The 17,402-nt window shown below is 40.2% G+C and overlaps 1 protein-coding gene across 1 annotated transcript; it reads right to left on the minus strand.

The window, feature by feature from the left end:
- Positions 1-989: 989 nt before the first annotated feature.
- On the minus strand, positions 990-17,136 carry NDUFS1 (NADH:ubiquinone oxidoreductase core subunit S1). Its single transcript, XM_086465778.1, has 19 exons — positions 17,018-17,136; positions 16,135-16,202; positions 15,809-15,900; positions 14,289-14,396; positions 12,576-12,652; positions 12,402-12,483; positions 12,172-12,302; positions 10,810-10,995; positions 10,095-10,229; positions 9,575-9,689; positions 7,646-7,791; positions 6,902-7,030; positions 5,980-6,109; positions 5,329-5,489; positions 3,587-3,741; positions 2,809-2,984; positions 1,928-2,062; positions 1,659-1,731; positions 990-1,340 (listed from the first exon to the last, which is right to left on the minus strand). The coding sequence occupies exons 2-19, from the start codon at positions 16,196-16,198 to the stop codon at positions 1,249-1,251; spliced, it is 2,187 nt and encodes a 728-aa protein (XP_086321904.1). The 5' UTR covers positions 16,199-16,202; positions 17,018-17,136; the 3' UTR covers positions 990-1,248.
- Positions 17,137-17,402: the final 266 nt, after the last annotated feature.

A 17,402-nucleotide genomic window follows, 5' to 3' on the forward strand; every position in this document is an offset into this window, starting at 1 on the left:
GGAAGATGGCAGGCCGAGTCAAACAATGTCCAACATTTAAGACATAGTCAGCTAGTGTAAGGACACTGGGCTATACCACAATGACCAGGAAGAGTTTTCTTCCTGGACAGAAGGAAAACAATTTAAAAAAAAAATTCCTTGTTACTGAAAAATTTCAAGGATGGAAGAAAAAAGGAATTTTATAAAGCTAAGGCTTATCCAGCAGCACTCTCATGCACTCAGTATTATTCTGCACTGAAAAATGTAGCTTTTCCTAATACAAAATTAACAGGTTTTTATTTTAAATAAAGTTGGAAGTGATTGCTTTATGATTCTGTTCCTATTTGCATGATTCCTGGAATGATTACTCAAAACCATTATTACCCTAGTAGACTGTTGAAGATGAAGCTGTCCTCCTTCCAAACTTACATTAACCAACATAATTGAGGAGTTGCTGCTCTAAAGTAATAGTAAAGCTTAACAAAACCCCAAACCAACCCACAAAACACCACACACAACCCCTTTCCCCGACTTTGCTATAAGATCAGCGCACAGAGAAACTATTCTGAGGTCTTTTCTGTATTTGAACTTGAGTAGCTGAAGACCTTGTATCTTTGTGCTAAATTTAAAGGCAGTTCAATATGAGGAAACTGTGTGAAAACGGCTTTTCTTTTTCACAACATCAAAATTATTTTTTTTATTTCCTCCACGAGTAGTTTCTCAACTGAAACGAAATGGAGAAACACAACAAATATCTAGAGCAGTGGCAGGTCTGAACACTGATATCAAGCAGGTACGTTTGGCTTAAGAGGGACAACTTGCTCTGAAAGCACATTACAAAACCAGCACGTTCACACTCTCACCAGTGCTTAAATTAAGATACCCAGATACTCTGGAAGAAGTTTACAGTCTAATATTTTTGGCATGTAGACTTGTTCCTAGCAAATCAAGACTTACTGAGTCTGAGTTGCTTAGGGAGTTCTTTTCATGCAAGAAGCGTGACCTATGGATTGTGTGGTATTATAATTTATTTGTATATAATCATCGTGTACTCTGCCTCTGGGTACAGTAAGTTGAGTGCTGCATGTTCTCTCAGACACAACAGTCCTATAATGTTATGGGACTATTTGAATTGATGAAAATGTGAATGAAGAGAAATACAGTGACCTAGCAAATAGATTTGGGAAAAAAAAAAAAAAAAAAAAAATCAGTCACAGCAGTTTACTGCAACAAATACTTGGATGGAGGTGGCAGCAGTCTGACTAGCCTCTAGCAGCTGGCTGGCTCTTCTACTGCATGAGCACCTTCCACAACAGCTTTCACACACTTCGCCATTGTCTGAGATGCTCTACTGATTGAATCTGAGGGGAAAAAAAAAATCCAAACACAAGTCAGCACATTGTAACTGTTTCATTTTCAAAATTATACACAGACACAATATAAAAGAGATTTAGTACAGGACTGAACACAAAGAAGAAAATAGCTTAGTTTAATATACAGTCCAATAGTCTGAGCTTTATGCAAATTCCAAATCATTTACTGGAAAATTTTTCTTTCTTCAAAAGACTCAAATCCTACATATCTTAGTGGAAAGCTTTAAATGCCTCGTAAGAATCTTACTGTAAAGCTAAGTAAAATGTATTGCTGATTTCAGAATGGAAAGGCCATACTATACGTACCTGTCATATAAAAATCTTTTATTGTAAGCTGAGGTGGAACAAGAGGATCAGCAAGAAGCTGTTGCTTTACTAACTGTGGCAAGAAAGGAAAAAAAAACAGTCAGCTTTACGATAGGAACTTGTTACCAAAGCAATTGTTTAGTGAATACTGCACTCAGTGCAGGTCAAAGAATGCTTGTAGTACTACGTATAAAGAAGGCCCATTTCTTTAAAAAGCATCAAGCTATGTAACAGCACCAAACCACCCCCAGATGCTTCAGTTTGGTTACCTTTGACAATTCATTTGCCTGGCTGAAGTAATTAGCTTCTTCCACATCATCATATCGAACCAGATTAGGAGATACTTCTTCTAAACGCTTTCGTATTTGATCAAGGTTCTCATAAGGCAAGGTCATGCCAGCCAACTAAGAGATTCACAGAAAGAAATGCCATCACGTCTAGGGATTTAATTTTTATATTTGGTTTACATTACCAATCCATTAACATATCTAAAGTAAAAATCAGGAAATATCTACACTCCTAGAAACACAGGCAGTTATAAAGTGCAAACTGAAGCAGTCACAGTATTCTGTTGAACTTCTGATGCCTACAGTTAAGTCTTCCCCATGTTAAAAACTAGGCCATCCTGTTTGCTATACAAAGGGAAAAAAGAAAAGACAAGGACTTTTCTCCTTCCGTACAGATATCACTTTACTTTCCCTAGTTTATCACTAAATGAGATAAAAGTTGATTCAATTATCAATGCATCTTGATCCCAGTGACTAGTAAGCACATATTTGATCTTATCTAATGATACCAGATCCTGTCCTCAGAGGTCATGTTGCTTCCTTTCTAAAAAGCAAGAAACTGCATCCTCCCACCAGTTTCCTATAAAGCACTTCATGAAGACCTGCAGAATTTGCAAAGCTTCACCCATTATGCATTCCAGGAGCATACAGCAGCTACAATAGTAGTGCTATCCTCAAAATGGAAACAATATGATTTAACTCACAGAATTAACACAGGATTCAATATAAAACATTACTTCTTAAGACTACAGTCATTTAATTCCCTGAAAATGTACCTCTTTTATGGAAACACTTTTCAATATAAAAGGAACTTAACCTCTCAGTATACTTTTATTGGAAGCAATTTACAACAGCAACAGTACCTCAGAGATAGCTCTAAGAATTCTCCAGTCTTCCCTTGCCATCCCAGGAGGTGTTACTGCTACTCTCGTCTGCTGGGCCCTACCCTCAGTATTCACATATGTGGCTGCCTTCTCTGTATATGCTGCTCCTGGGAGAATAACATCAGCCATGGGAGCTCCCACATCCCCATGATGGCCTAAACACACAGAAAGAGGAACACAGTACACAACCATGTAAGACATAAGTAAGTCAAAATTAAAAGAAAGGCTTTACTAACACATCATTTTTGTGTTCCCAGAAAAAAGGAGTTTCTAAGGTTCACGTAACCAGTAATATAAACCCTATTAGGCTGACTGCTCTGAGGTCTCACTTCCCTAATACTTTGGGGAAAATGAACGGACTACAAGCAGTAGTAAATAGTAGTTCAGGCTCTATAGTCACTCAACTTTGGAGGACTCCTGGAACAAGGATGCTTAGTAGATTAAGATAAGACCATAGAATCATAGAAACCGTATTTTGGTATGATAGAACAGCTGGGAACCATCACTGTTTTGTCTGCCAGGTTTGAAGCTATGCTCCAGAAGACCTAATGTGTTTATATTCCCTTATTACTCATCAACGGTTTCCCATTTTTACCTAAGAAACAGGTAACCAGTATCTCAGTTATGTGTTGGACATTCCATTACTTAGCACAAAATTTATCAAAGGGTCAGGTACGTTTGTAAGAGTATGCCACTGTTTAGGCTTTCTCTCCAGCTATTAAATAGCAACATTACTTAATTTGCATCTACTAATTACCTTGATAGATGATAAAACAATCTTTTGGCAAATCCTGACGTGTTACACAACCTGAATCTGCTCCCAAGAGATACAATACTTTGGGAGGATTTTTCCTAATTGCCTCCACTCCTGGTTTGAAACCCAGATCCAAAGCAGCTACCTGGCTCGCAACCCTGCGGGAATAAACACGTTACAACTTTAAGTTATTTCAGAACTCTCCCTCTCCCATCAGAACAAGCCTAAGTTCTTTTTTTGACTAAATATTTTGAAGCGACATAAGAGGTCTCTAACAGTAACAGGACAAAAATGAACCGTAAAAGCAGCTGAAAATTTTGGCAGGGTATTTGGCAGAATATCAGGTTGGTTTTGCGTTTTGACAAACTGATGCCATTTATAGTTTTCACGGAGAATCTCACCTATTTAAGATGGGATAACAGAATAAAGGCAGACATTACAGGTCAGGGCCTAGTGGCAGGCAGCTCACTTATCTGGAACATCAAGGTTCACATTTCAGCTATGAATTGAACTTAACAGGCCTTTAATTTAGGGCACTAATGTGGAAAATGAAAGACCAGCTACTGGACCATCAGCTACGCTGAAGCATCTAAGACTTAAGACCACTATTTCATCACTATTCATTTATTCACGCATAAAAGTACTTTTAAAAGAATGGAATTATCATTCTTATTTTCTGGCAGCCTTTTTCTTTTCCAAAGAAATGGTTTTTGCATGATCCTCTATAATCAAGTGCCAGACTTACAATTATATTTAAAAGAAAAAAAGATTCTCTCTGTGGAGTACGGATCTTTCAATATTACTCATGTTTGTCTGAAATAGTCAGACATCTAAATTCCAGTAAGTTAAGTTGCTTTTTAGGCTTAAGGTAGAGAGCACCAAAAGCATGAAAGTCAGTTACATGAAAGACTGCCAAACCACATGTAAAAAAGGTATCACGAGTTTTCTTTATACTCAGCAGTGTTTTGGTATTAAATGTTTCAGTTTCAACAGCAGGATTTTATATTCAAGTTTCCTTCATAGGACCAAGACCTGCTCTTGCTATACTAGTTTTACATCATATGCTTTTGGCAGAAGGACTTTGTTGAGTCTCTGAATCCGAGTGCCATTACATTTGCTGAAGTAGTTTTTTTTTTTTCCTTTACAGAGATTGTCAATTTGGCAGATAAAGTTTTACAAAGAGTTGGGAAGGACCGTCCCAAGAGAAGCTTGCCTATTAAAAGGAATAATATCCCAATAAACTGAGTAACTAAGATCAAAAGCCCTAAAATGAAAAGCTTTAAAGCTTTTCTATTAACTATTCAGTTAAGAAAGTGCACAGTAAAAGAAATATTCTAAAAAACCTTATTATTTAAATACTATTGCCATTTTGTTTGTTTTTCTTCCTCTGTAATTAATAATAAGCAATAACTTAGCAAGTGACACTTTGCTGTGCATTCTACTGAGCACTGTAGTATATTAAGATCTCTTGTATTTTTTACCTCTAAATTTAAACTTCAAATTCTACATTTAAATATAACAGATTAATAAAATCTCATGGAGAGCCTGAAAAGTTTGCCAGGTCAAAGAACCCATTTTTATTATAAAGTTTCTGCTAGTTTGTACTTCTATCTTTTATATTCCCTACAGGTTCTAACCTGGTAAGTCGCCTGTGTGTACACAAGAAATCTGCACACATACATTGTGGTAACTTGTGTAGGCCCAGCATGAATGAAAGTGGCTCCCAAAAAAGCTTTAAAGCAAACCTGTGGAGGATGTTCATGACTTTCCAATCAGAACCAACACCGCTCTTAGTCCTGGCATTTTGTGCGATGGTGGAAACAGCAGCATGTATAGCTGCTCCATCACTGCGCTGCAGTGCTGCGCTACCTACCACCACCATTGGCTTTTTGGCCTGGTCAAGGACCTGTGCAAGTAAAGAATCAAGAAATTCATTCCACAGCTCTGAAGACAATTCTTAGTACAGATAATGTAATAAATCCCATAATTTCTATACAAGTCTTCCATGCAAAGCTATGGTTCTGAAATGGTCATTGTTTCATTTAGAGATAAAACCAAGAGAAACTGCTATAAACAGTATGCTACCCCGTCAATACAGAACTATACTCTTGATAACCAAACATTTAAGTGAAAACAGCAGCAGCTGAAACAGCCTGGCTGACATCAAGAAATATTCCAAGAGTTTCCTGCACTGCAAAGTTTTACACACCTGAATATATTAAACAGCTCACACATACTCAGTGCACATTAATCATTGCCTCATGCCTGCATTTGATTAAAAACAAATAACCCAATATACAACACGGTACTTCTCTTCCAATCTGTCTCTGTGGGGAGTTCAGATTATTATTCACTACATCTGAAATTTAACAGTCACACTCTTAAATTGTGTGTACCTTGGAGAATGCGTGTTTTCCAGAAGCAATGTCCTGGAGTATCTGTGGGGACTCTCCTAGGTGATCATATGTGTAGGTCAAACTCACAGGAGAGCCAACAAGGGCCACTTGCAAGTCATTGTGAAGCCAGCTGAAAACATAGCAAACATTGTGTTAAAAAAAAAAAATCAAATACAGAGGTTTGCTCAACAAAAGCCACTAACTTTAATTTTAGCAATAACATAAAATAGGATGCAAATTGTTTCAAAGAAATTTAGACTGCATTCATTGTTTCAGTAACAAGCAGTTTAGCATTATTCTGACTGCTAAGCAAGCTTCATAAATTTAATTGCATTTTTTCCTATCAAAATTTTAAGGCCACTAGTGTTTAAAATTATGTATTTTATCCCAGCATTAGGAAGGACAGGGCTTTTATAAACTTTATTTGTCTCCTGCTGACATATCTTGTTAAAGTTGAATTAGTGATGCTCAAAAGTTTGGGAAAGCTACATTACTTGCCAAAGAAATAGTAAACTTGCACGACTACTTCCAAAATCAGCACATCTGATTTGTTATAACAACAATACAAAAAGCATAAAACTGATGCTGAAAATAATTCTGTAAGGAATGTACTTTAACAAACTTCTGTAAGACATAAAATCTGAGGTGTCTGTGTAATGTAACAAAGGAATAAATATTTGAACTTATGTTTGAGTATATGAACTTATGTAAAGTGAGAATGAACAAAACATAGCTATATACTACAGGGAGCAAAGACCCCTTTTTTCTACACATACATCACCATTCCCTTTACTAAAAGGTGAACTAAATCCAGTGAGTCCATCTTAATGAACACTCTCAACTTACTGCCTGCAGCTCCACCTAAGCGTTGTATCAAATCCGTATGGATTTGCATGCTTCTTCACCACCAAGGAATACAAACCTCTTTCGAATTCTAGCGTTGAAAAGTGGTGCCTCAAAGCGTGGATTGGTGCCAACCAGAAGCAGGACATCTGCCTCCTCCACTCCAGCAATCTTGGTATTAAGCAGGTAGTTAGAGCGTAAATCTGTGCTGTAACAAAAAGATGTAACAAAGAAAGAGGAAGAGAATTCAGCAAAGGGAAGGAACAAAGATACGGCAAAGATTCTAGATGCTCAAAATATTTTTTCACTCAGGAAGAGAAAGGGAAAGAAGAGATTTCTCAATCCAAATTACTAACCCAAATGAAAAGTAAGAGCTTCTCTCTTTCACGAGTATCAGACAACAAAACATGAAAGGAATTACAGTGTGGGTATTTCCGACATTTACAGTTACTGTCAGCCTTCACAAACTTCATCTGCTATTACACAGTTTACAAGATCATAATTGTACTATAGTTTTCACAAAACAAATGGACTAAATTATCCAACTTACAACAGAGTATAACTGGCTTTCAGCAGCCTACTGTTAAACTGCAGCAGCCTCAACGTACAGTAAAGTGTGCAACACTTGCTGTAGTAGAGACTATGCATCAACTCACAATCCATAAATATTTTCTATAAATTAATACTGTAAATTCAAATAAAACCTGATAATGCATCAGCAATTGCTATCGTTGGTCATTTCAGAATCTTACCATGAGATGACCTGCAGACTGGAAAGTTTATTAACATACCAATTACAGACAGACTTTGCCTGAACTCTTACCCAGCTCCGGCAGTGGGGAAGACCTCTTCAGTGCAGAGCGTATCACAATTTACTCTATTCAGTAAGTCTTTCAGAGCTATTAGTGCTTCTGCATCCACCAGTCCTCCTACAATTGCTGCTACTTCCTTACCTTTGACAGCCTGTAGCTGGAAAGAGAGAAAGTATAAACATAAGCAAAAGAAACCATTGAAAGAAATTTCCCTTTGGCCCAGGTAAGTGTTTGTTACATTAGGATGTGCCAAAGCCAGCAGTGCAGCTGCTGGCCTGGAATAGCACAAACTGATCAGCAGTGTCTGACTTCTGCAAAGCAGCAACTCCTTTGCTTATCTTCTGAAAGAGCTGAACAGCTCTGTATTCTATGCAGGTCTCTTCCACTTGAGTTATAACTCAGATGTGGCTAATTCTCATTTGGTGTGGCAGAGAGGAAGACTGGTGAATGCTTTTAGATCAATCTTTTGATGAAGCTACAGTGCAGACAGAATACAAACTTCTATAACACAAGCTCAGTTACTAAACTCAACTCAAAGGTATTATCCAAGAACCGTAGTTTTTGTAACAAATCCTGCTACTGTACCATGGGCAAAAACATCCTTGAGGAAAGTTCAATTACAGTTGAACTTCTATTTCATCCCACATAAAATTTTTAATCAAAATCCAGAGCAGTCATGCAGCACTTCACCTGAGCAGCAGAATCAATCACTACACAGGGGAATCACTGAGGCAAGCACAATTCAGATACAAGTAATACAGAATTAATGGATTTGATGGCAAAAGTGGTGATAGCACAGTTTAAATTAAATAAGTCTTAGATCAGAGTAATTCAGGAAAGTTGCTTCCTCCTAAATTTCTGAAGGAACAGTTTAGTTTCTTATTTAAATAAAAGTAAATTCTCTCCCAATGCCCCAAATGAAATCATAAAACAAAGTTCTTCAGATGGTCTAATCCATGAAACAAGAAACAATATTAAAAAGAAGAAATTTCAATGGAAATACAATGGATTAGATGTCAAACGTTCCCCTCTAACCTTAAAGAAAAAAGGCATTTTCTATATAACTGTTTTCATATGAATCATTGTAATACGTTGTAAGAGTTGGTCCAAAACCAGCATTGTCTCAACCTTGTCATCAGGGATATGGACAATAAGATACCCCGAAAGTTAGGCTAACATTTTGACACGAGCCTGCAGCGGCCTGCCTAAGACGCAGTTGCTGATCCTGAGAACAAAATGCCAGGCTTGTAAGGTCATTATGCCCTGACAGAGCAAGGATGAGAGCTGAGCAACTTCATCATCTGGCAGAAAACAGCAAAAGGATAAGATTGCTGGTATCTGCTTCTCCCTTCTAGAAACCTTGCGAGGGGAGATAACAGCTGAAAGAGGGAGCCTTGCGGGGGCAAGATGGCTCTGTTTTGGCTAAAGAGCGCAGTGCCATTCTCCAGTACCAGGGACGAGCCCGAGAACCATTATCAAGGAAGAAAAAAAAACCCACACTGATCAGCATCGATGGAGCCAAGAAGAGGCGGAGATACAGAGGAGGAGCAAGGGGTGCTACTTAGCATAAAAAAGGGCTCCTCAGCACCTGAACTTTGGAAGCCTTCCCCACCAAGGATCACAACGATCGTTAGGACCAGCAGAATGCTGCCTAGACCAGGGACCATAGGGACGCCTTGAATCTGTGGTGATAGCTATTGACCTCTTTCCTCTTTTCACTTTACTTTTCCCTTTCCTTTCACCCTCTTTACCTATTGCACACCACTTTACAGGCAAACAATAAAGTTTCACTGCTTGAATAAAGCAAACCCCTTTGATGTGGTTGCCTTAATTTTGCACTTTGACATCACAGCAAACGAACCATCATGAGTCCACCAAGTGGACCCTGACATTATGTCCAGCTTTAATTTTACACTATGTATACTGAAAATTGTTCTTACCACACCAGCAACACGAGTTAATACATCCTCCCACGAGGCATAAACAAATAGTCCTTTCTCGTTTTTGATCATTGGCTGAGTAAGTCTCTGACGCTTCAGACCATCATAAGCAAACCTAAGCGAACACCACTAATATTATTAAAGAGCAAAGACAAAGATAATTGCATATACTAAATATTTTCTAAGACTGAGTTTTATAACAGCTTGCAATGATTAGAAAGGAGAAATACAAGAAATATTTCCCCTGAAAGTTTAACTTGTCCTTCTCAAAAACAAGCAAAAAATCTGATACAAATAAAAAAAAAATTGTTAAAAAAGCTACAAAAAATGAAAACATTAGAAAACTCAGTAACCTCAATTATAGTATTAAAAACATGTTTTACTGATTATTCTTCACTATAGCTTTACAATATTAACAGTGGAATCCAGAAGTCAGTGCTAGTGTCCACATTTCTGGTTCTGCAAAGTGTGCCTGTAACGCATGCATAAATATGCACAGGTACAAACACCTCCCCCACACCTTGTTTTGTCAGATATCCATTCCTCATTGATATCTTCATGCAGCCTTGGCAAAATTCTCATCACTTCTCCAGTTCTCGTGCTCACTACGATGTTGCTTCCAACAGCATCAAGAACATCAATTGATTCTACCTTCCTGTTTAGAAGAACAAATAAACCATTTGCAGTTTTCTATATACAGGCAGCAACAGACTGCATAACAGAAAAAAAATAAAATGCTGTCAGTTTAGCTTTAGATATACATGTAAGAGCTTGGTTTCACAAGATATTTTAAATAACATTCTCAGCAATTACTGTGTTAATGAATTTGACTCTTCCTTTATACACACTTTTTCACTGAGCAATCAGTACAACCTACAAGTCCAAAACACTTTAGGATAAAAATAAGGAAAAACTAGTCCACAAAACATAACATTCTTCCTTTTCTCAAATGAGCTGTGAGTAAATAACAGAATTCAGTTTAGATTCAGTATACGGAAAAGTCTGCAGCAAAAACACAGAGAAAACCCTTGGATGGATATATTCTATTCTATATATTATTTGGACAAGGCCTACACTAAGAGTCTTGGAATAAAAGTCTTCACAAGATTACTGCAAGATTAACAAAAACTCCTGCTCAGAAAACCCTTGGATGGATATAGATGAATATATTCCAAGATAAAGCATGTGGCAGAAACTGAGAGAGCTGCATCTTCTGTATGAGTTAAGATACATACCTTGTCTCCCATGGGCGTGCAGTGAAGGCATATGGCTTGGAGGTAAGAGCACCAACTGGGCAAATGTCAATGATATTTCCCGACAACTCAGACATGAACATCTTTTCGACATAAGTACCAACTTGCATATCGTTTCCTCTTCCAGTTGTTCCCAAGTCATCTACCCCTGCAACCTCACTAGCAAACCTGTTAGGTGCAAAAAGAATGGAAAACAAATCTGGAATGTACAATAGCATCATAGCTCACAGATTCATAGATTCATCGATTCACAGATTCATAGAATGGTTTGGGTTGGAAAGGACCTTAAAGATCACCTTGTTCCAACCCCGCTGCCATGAGCAACTAGACCAGGTTGCTCAAAGGCCCATCCAGCCTGGCCTTGAACACTTTCAGGGAGGGGGCATCCACAGCTTCCCAAGGAACCTGTGCCAGTGTCTCACCACCCTCACAGTAAAGAATTTCCTCCCAACAGCTGAATCTCCCCTCTTTCAGTTTAAAGCCATTACCCCTTGTCCTATCACTATGTGCCCTTGTAAAAAGTCCCTCCCCACCTTTCCTGTAGGCCCCCTTTAAGTACTGGAAGGCCACAACAAGGTCTCCCTGGAGCTTTCTCTACTCCAGGCTCAACAACCCCAACTCTCTCAGCCTGTCCTCACAGGAGAGCTGCTCCAGCCCTCATTTTTCTTTTTACAACCCTTATCTCATTTTCTTAAGATAAAACATTAGCCTTAGTTCATACAGCTGAAAGAAAAAAACAGTTGTTTAGATGCATTAGTCAGTGCCATCACATGCAAGACTATAAATCTGCAGAATCTCATTCAGACAGGGCTACAAAAACTACGTGGAGTTCAATCAAAATACAGAGCAGTTCAGTGCTCATCGAATTTCACAGTCTGAGTCCAGAATTGGTCCTAACTAACAAGTTCTTTCTAGAAGTAAGCGGGTACATTGTATTCTTTTCCATCTGGCTCAAGTTAGCTGGTACCGAATCTCGGGACTACAGAACAGCATAAATATAGCTACCAGAGGCTGTCAAGAATAAATAAATCCTGCAACTGTAGCTAAGGAAGTCACTTAATGGTTTAAAATCCATTCTGGCACTAACACCATGGGACCGGTTCTGCCCTGTAGAATTCTGTTTTCACTTTCATGTTTTGGCCATCTCTATTTCCTGTGTGACAGCTGTCTGGTAGATATGGGAAACCAGCTATCGGTCCCTTCCAAAAGTGAAATTCTTTAGTATAGTCAGAAAACAAATGTAAAGAAATTGACTGCCCCTCATGATGTTTCTTTCACACGTAACAAACCGATACAAATACGCCTGCTCAGTACTCTTCTCCAGTGAAAAATAAAGGCCATTACCTGATACATCGAGTGCACTGTATACACCGAGTCATGATTGTTTTGACTAATGGGCCAATGTTCTTGTCCTCCACAGCACGTTTTCCCTCTCTAAATCTACTCCTATCACTGCCAAACATCATCGATTGGTCCTAGAACAGATAACAGAACAGACATATCCAGGCTGCCAGAAAACACAATTTCACCTAGTATTAATAAGCAAGTCTACACAATTCAATTGGATGTTGTACCTGTAGATCACATTCTCCACCTTGATCACAGATAGGGCAGTCCAATGGGTGATTTGCCAGAAGGAACTCCATTACACCCTCTCTGTTGGGTTCAGGAATTAAAGTTAATGTCAACTTTACATCTTTTAGCAGACAGTAAAACTAATCAGCTATAGGAGGCTAAAAGAAAGATACCTTGCTTTCCTGGACTTCTCAGAGTTTGTCAGTATATTCCAGCCCTTCATAACTGGCATGGCACAAGCAGCAACTGGCTGCAATCATCATAAAAAGCAAGCATGAACACAACAGTTCTTCTCAACATGGGTACAAACTCCAACCTCCCCCTCCCCCCAAATTCTTACATAGGCATCTGTTATTAATTTAACATCTTGTAGAAATAAAAAGGTATCTGCAAGGCAAAAAAGAAGAAAATCTAACCAACAAAGTCACTAGAAGCCATATTTATTAATAATTTGCTATATAAAAAGGTTAAATTAGTTATGATTTTTTTATTTTGGCACTTAAATTTTACACTTTCAGGTTCCAATTCAAGTAGTTACAGCAAGAAGAAAGTCAGTTGTAAGAGACATAAGACAAATCAAAGAGGTTCAGCAAAGATCTAGAAAACCTCTAGAACTCAAGTTCAGAGTATGCATCATTTAAGAGATATTTATCTGGATAAATCCTACACAAAGAGTCTTTCTTGGACTAAAATTCTTCACAAGATTACTGCAAGATTAACAAAAACTCCTGCTCAGAAAATAAATCCCTCCTACCTTCCAATCACATAAGGAGATAGACCATCATGACTTCCCTCTTGAGTGATAACCCAACATTTCCAGAGACGCAAAGCTCAAACTATGGAATTCAAGCTGAGGTGAACTAAAGAGTTTTAGATGTGAATATAAATGTGTAATCTGAACTCCAAAACAATACCTCAACTATTCTGCATAGATTTAATACTGCTGAAGACAGTGTTCAATCCTGAGGTCAACTATGATTTTACAAGACATCAATGGTACATAATGCATGAAAATATAAACCAATAAGTAACTGCAATCTCTACTTAGCTAGAACAAACCTGCAAATGCCACTCCTACGGCTGAATTCATACAGTATCTGAAGTTTACTATTTGTGTAGTGTCAGGTGAAGATGTGTGGCTGAAGCCTGAATTACAAAACATAAAAATATACCTGACTGAAAATGCACAGCTATCAAATGCGTGTGTCCAGGAGTAAGATAATCCATAAGAACCTGAGAACTGACTTTGATCCATAGGCAATCACTGCAGTCCACTGGGGAGAAGGGAGAAAACTGCTTTGAGTAGCTGAATGTCCTGGTTTGTCTGGGATAGAATCATAGCCCAGCCATGCTAGGCGGGCTGTTGGCAGTTTTGAGCTAGCCAGGGCAGCTGACCTGAGTGAGCTACAGGGGTAGCCCTTACCATCATGTCCTGCTCATTGTGAAGGGGGAAGGTTTGCTGAGGAAGGGGAGCTCCTGTGGGATTCCTGCTGGGGTTCTGACTGAGGTCCTGCTGGGGTTTCTCCTCTTCCTGCTCCTCCTCTGGCTTCTCCCTGCTCCTAAAGACTGCTCTCCTGATGACTGTGACTGCTGGACAGTCATTTGGCCGAGTAAAACTTCGTAGGTATTGATGCTATTTCATTAAATCTGTTTTCACTTCAACGCACGGGTCTGCTCTCTTCCTCCCAATTCCCCTTCCTGGCTGGTGAGGGGGTCATCAGGTGATAAAGCAACTGTTACAGTTTAGCCCCAGGTACAGGCTAAATGTATGACACTGAATGACAACAATTTATGTGCCAATGGTAGTACAAACAATTACTTACAAGATTTAAACTACATCCTAAGCACAGCAGAAAACTGCAATTCCTACAAAACACATACAGTACCTTTGGAGCTTTCTCTATTTCCACAAGACACATCCTACAGTTTCCAGCAACAGAGAGACGATCGTGGTAACAAAAACGAGGTATCTGAATTCCAGCCTTTTCACAGGCCTATAAAGAATAAAAAACAAAGGAAAATTAAATGTTAGACCTTCAGTTCCACCTCATAAAACAGTATTCAGTTTTTCAAAGAATAACAGTGTTAGTGTTCAGGAAGACAGTGCATTTGACCTTTCATCTTAAGAAGTGACCATACATAAAAAAATTGTGATCAAACAGAAACATGTCAGGTTATCAACTACAAATATTTTTTTTTCCAAAATTTGTAACTGATTGAGGAAATGAGAACTGACCTCTCTTTCATTCTTTCTTTCTAATAGGACGCTAGCAATAAAAATAACTTTTTAAAGAATGCATGTGCTATTTAAAGAAAAGTATATAAAAGGAAAAATTGAAAAATATAAAGGAAACAACAATGGGCATAATAATTTCTGATAATTCAACAACAATGATACTCTCTATAAAAGTACTGGAGCATAATCAATCTTCAACTTCAGTAGAGCCCCAAACTCAAAGAAACATTCTTCCGTGACACGTCTGAAGAAGAGCTAGGATGACAGAGACAACAGATTTCCAGAGAACAGATAAAGACAGCCTTTCCTGCATAAAATCCCCACAGCTGATGGGATCTAGGCTATAGTACTAGCTAAGAAGAAATACTACTGAATTCAGTTAAAAAAAAACCTAACAAGGTCTAATTTTTCTGACAATTTCTACAAAAAATTACCACCTGTAAGCAAAACAAAAAAGCTAATAAAAAATAACGTTCAAGAAAATTTTACACTAGACTCCTGCTGGGGGCATTCTAATGCCTGAATAAGTTAGTAACTTAATCCAAAAAATGAGGAATATATTTTGAAACGAACAGTACGTACTTTAATGTTCCAACTCACTATACCATGTCCCCATTTAATGGCTTCTTAAAGAGAAGTTAGACTGGAAAAAGATCTGCTTGAAGTTTTGGCCTGAAAAGCAACAATCCCAAGTACAGATTGGGAGATCCAGGTTCCATTTCTTCCCACACCAAAAGCAGCAAAGGATGTGCATTCTGGATCTTAAGAACTACTAACCAAAAGGAGACAATCCCTCACGTACCTTAGACGCTACTTTAATAAGACACAAAATTAACAGGTTCTGAAAGACTACAAGGTCACACAGAGGTCAGAACTAAAATTTCAAGTAGAATTTATCAAAGTCTGTTATTACATTGCAAGAATTTTTGCAGTTGGATTCATGCTGCATGCATCTTCTTTCAGGCAACCATGGAAGATGCTTCTTTTTCAAACACTGAACTCCCCAAAGGATTTCTGCCACATTAAATTACATCACAGTCAGTGAAAAATATCCCTAAAGTACTGCAAGTAACAGTGTAAAAGGGCAGAGGGCAGGTTTGCTATATAGAACAGAACATGCTGACAAGAAGTGAGATAGGGAGTCCAAGAAAAATTCATCATGCCACACACCTGAAGTACTGTGGTTCCTGGGTTCACCAATACAGGATGACCATCTACAAACACCTCTATTTGGTTGCTGGCTGCCGTCGCAGTTGTACGCCCTGAGAGATATGGAAAAGGAAAATAAAAACTTTCAGTTACTGTTAGATGCAAACCATCAGATTCCATGCTCCTTACCTTCCAGATATACAGTACTGACACAATTCCAGCTCTAGAAACAGCGCAACATAGAATGCCAGAGCTGCAAACGAAGTACACGTACGTGCCCTTCAGGAAGTCAATCACACATACGTTAATTATCACCATACACACACACATAAACTAGAGACACTTACCACGCACTTTGGAAGACTGGGCGACCCCAGCTAAGGTCCTGTGGACAGCAGGTAGTCGAAGCATGGTGCTTTGTAAGAGAGAAAACAGCAGAGGGGTTTTATCAGTTCAAATGCTTGCCAACAGGTTTTAAACAGGCAGAGTAAAAACCTCTATACCAGCTGCAAAAAAGTACGTATGCATCTGCATGTGCAGAGTTATAAGAGAGTAGGAAGTTACTTTCTTAAACTAGAAAATATGGTTCTCTTTTTTTATATCTATACCTCATACACAGGTACATCACCTTACATTAAAAAAGGCGAGTGTCACAATGACAGACAGCTGGCTGCCTCGCTCAAGCCACCAACTCTGCAAGAGCTGCCGGGATCACGGACGAAGGAAGAGCAGCCATGGAGAACGGGTGGCAGCCTCGCTGCAACCGGTTCGTGTTTACAAACAAACGCAAAAGCACAGAACGAGCGCCTCGCCGCCGTCCCGAGGGGCGGCAGCGGGCAGGGGCCACGCAGACCCTCCGCCTGCAGCGGGCCACCTCGCGGGGCGTCCGCCCGCCCCGTCCCGTCCCCCCAGGCCCCGCTCCCACAGGGACCGCCCCAGCGTCTTGCCAGACGGCGCAGCTCGGCGGCGAGCCCGGCGTCCCGTCCCTGCCGACGAGGCAGCCAGGCGGGCCCCGGGGCGCTCCGCCACAGCACCGGGGCCGAAGGCGCGGCCCGCGGCGGCGCTGCCCGGCGCAGAGGTCACCTTGGAGGCGCCTCCGCCGCTGCCCGCCGGGCAGCCCCCGGCCCGCCACCGAGCCTGTCAAGGGCACCGGGGGCAGCGACGGGAGGAGGGCACCCGTAACGGCGCGGTCGCAGCCCACCGTCCTCACGCCGCGGCGTCTGCCATTACCTGGCGCAGGACGGAAGGCGGAGGCACCTCGGCCTTCCCCGCTGCTGCACAGGCTGCCCTCCGCCTCGGCCTCTATGGCGGCGGCCTCGGGCCTTTCCGCCGCTCCCCGGGGCCTCCTTCGGCAACCTCCGGAGCAGGCAGCCTTAGCGGCGCGTGTCGCTTTCTGACGTGCGCATTCGGCAATCTTCGGGGATTTCCGTCAGGTTATCGGCGAACGACGGAACTCGGCAATTTCCGCCGTTTTCCCCACGCCTTCTCGGCCACCGTCAGACACGCCACCCTCGGCAATTTTCGCCTCCTTCCGCTTCTTTCTTCGCCCAACTCCGGCAACTTCCGCCCGTGCCTGCGGGGGGTGGGGTGGCGGCGGTGCAGCGAACGCTACAAT

Source organism: Leptosomus discolor, chromosome 5 (assembly GCF_034619465.1).
Source record: "Leptosomus discolor isolate bLepDis1 chromosome 5, bLepDis1.hap2, whole genome shotgun sequence".
Classification (NCBI taxonomy): domain Eukaryota; kingdom Metazoa; phylum Chordata; class Aves; order Leptosomiformes; family Leptosomidae; genus Leptosomus; species Leptosomus discolor.

Excerpts from the sequence above, each read along its gene's own strand:
- NDUFS1 (XM_086465778.1), bottom strand. The coding sequence starts at position 16,198 with ATGCTTCGACTACCTGCTGTCCACAGGACCTTAGCTGGGGTCGCCCAG. Across the intron at positions 12,484-12,575 it reads GAGAAGTCCAGGAAAGCAAG|AGAGGGTGTAATGGAGTTCC; the intron begins GTATCTTTCTTT and ends TGAACCCAACAG. Across the intron at positions 3,742-5,328 it reads GTCATGAACATCCTCCACAG|GGTTGCGAGCCAGGTAGCTG; the intron begins GTTTGCTTTAAA and ends TTATTCCCGCAG.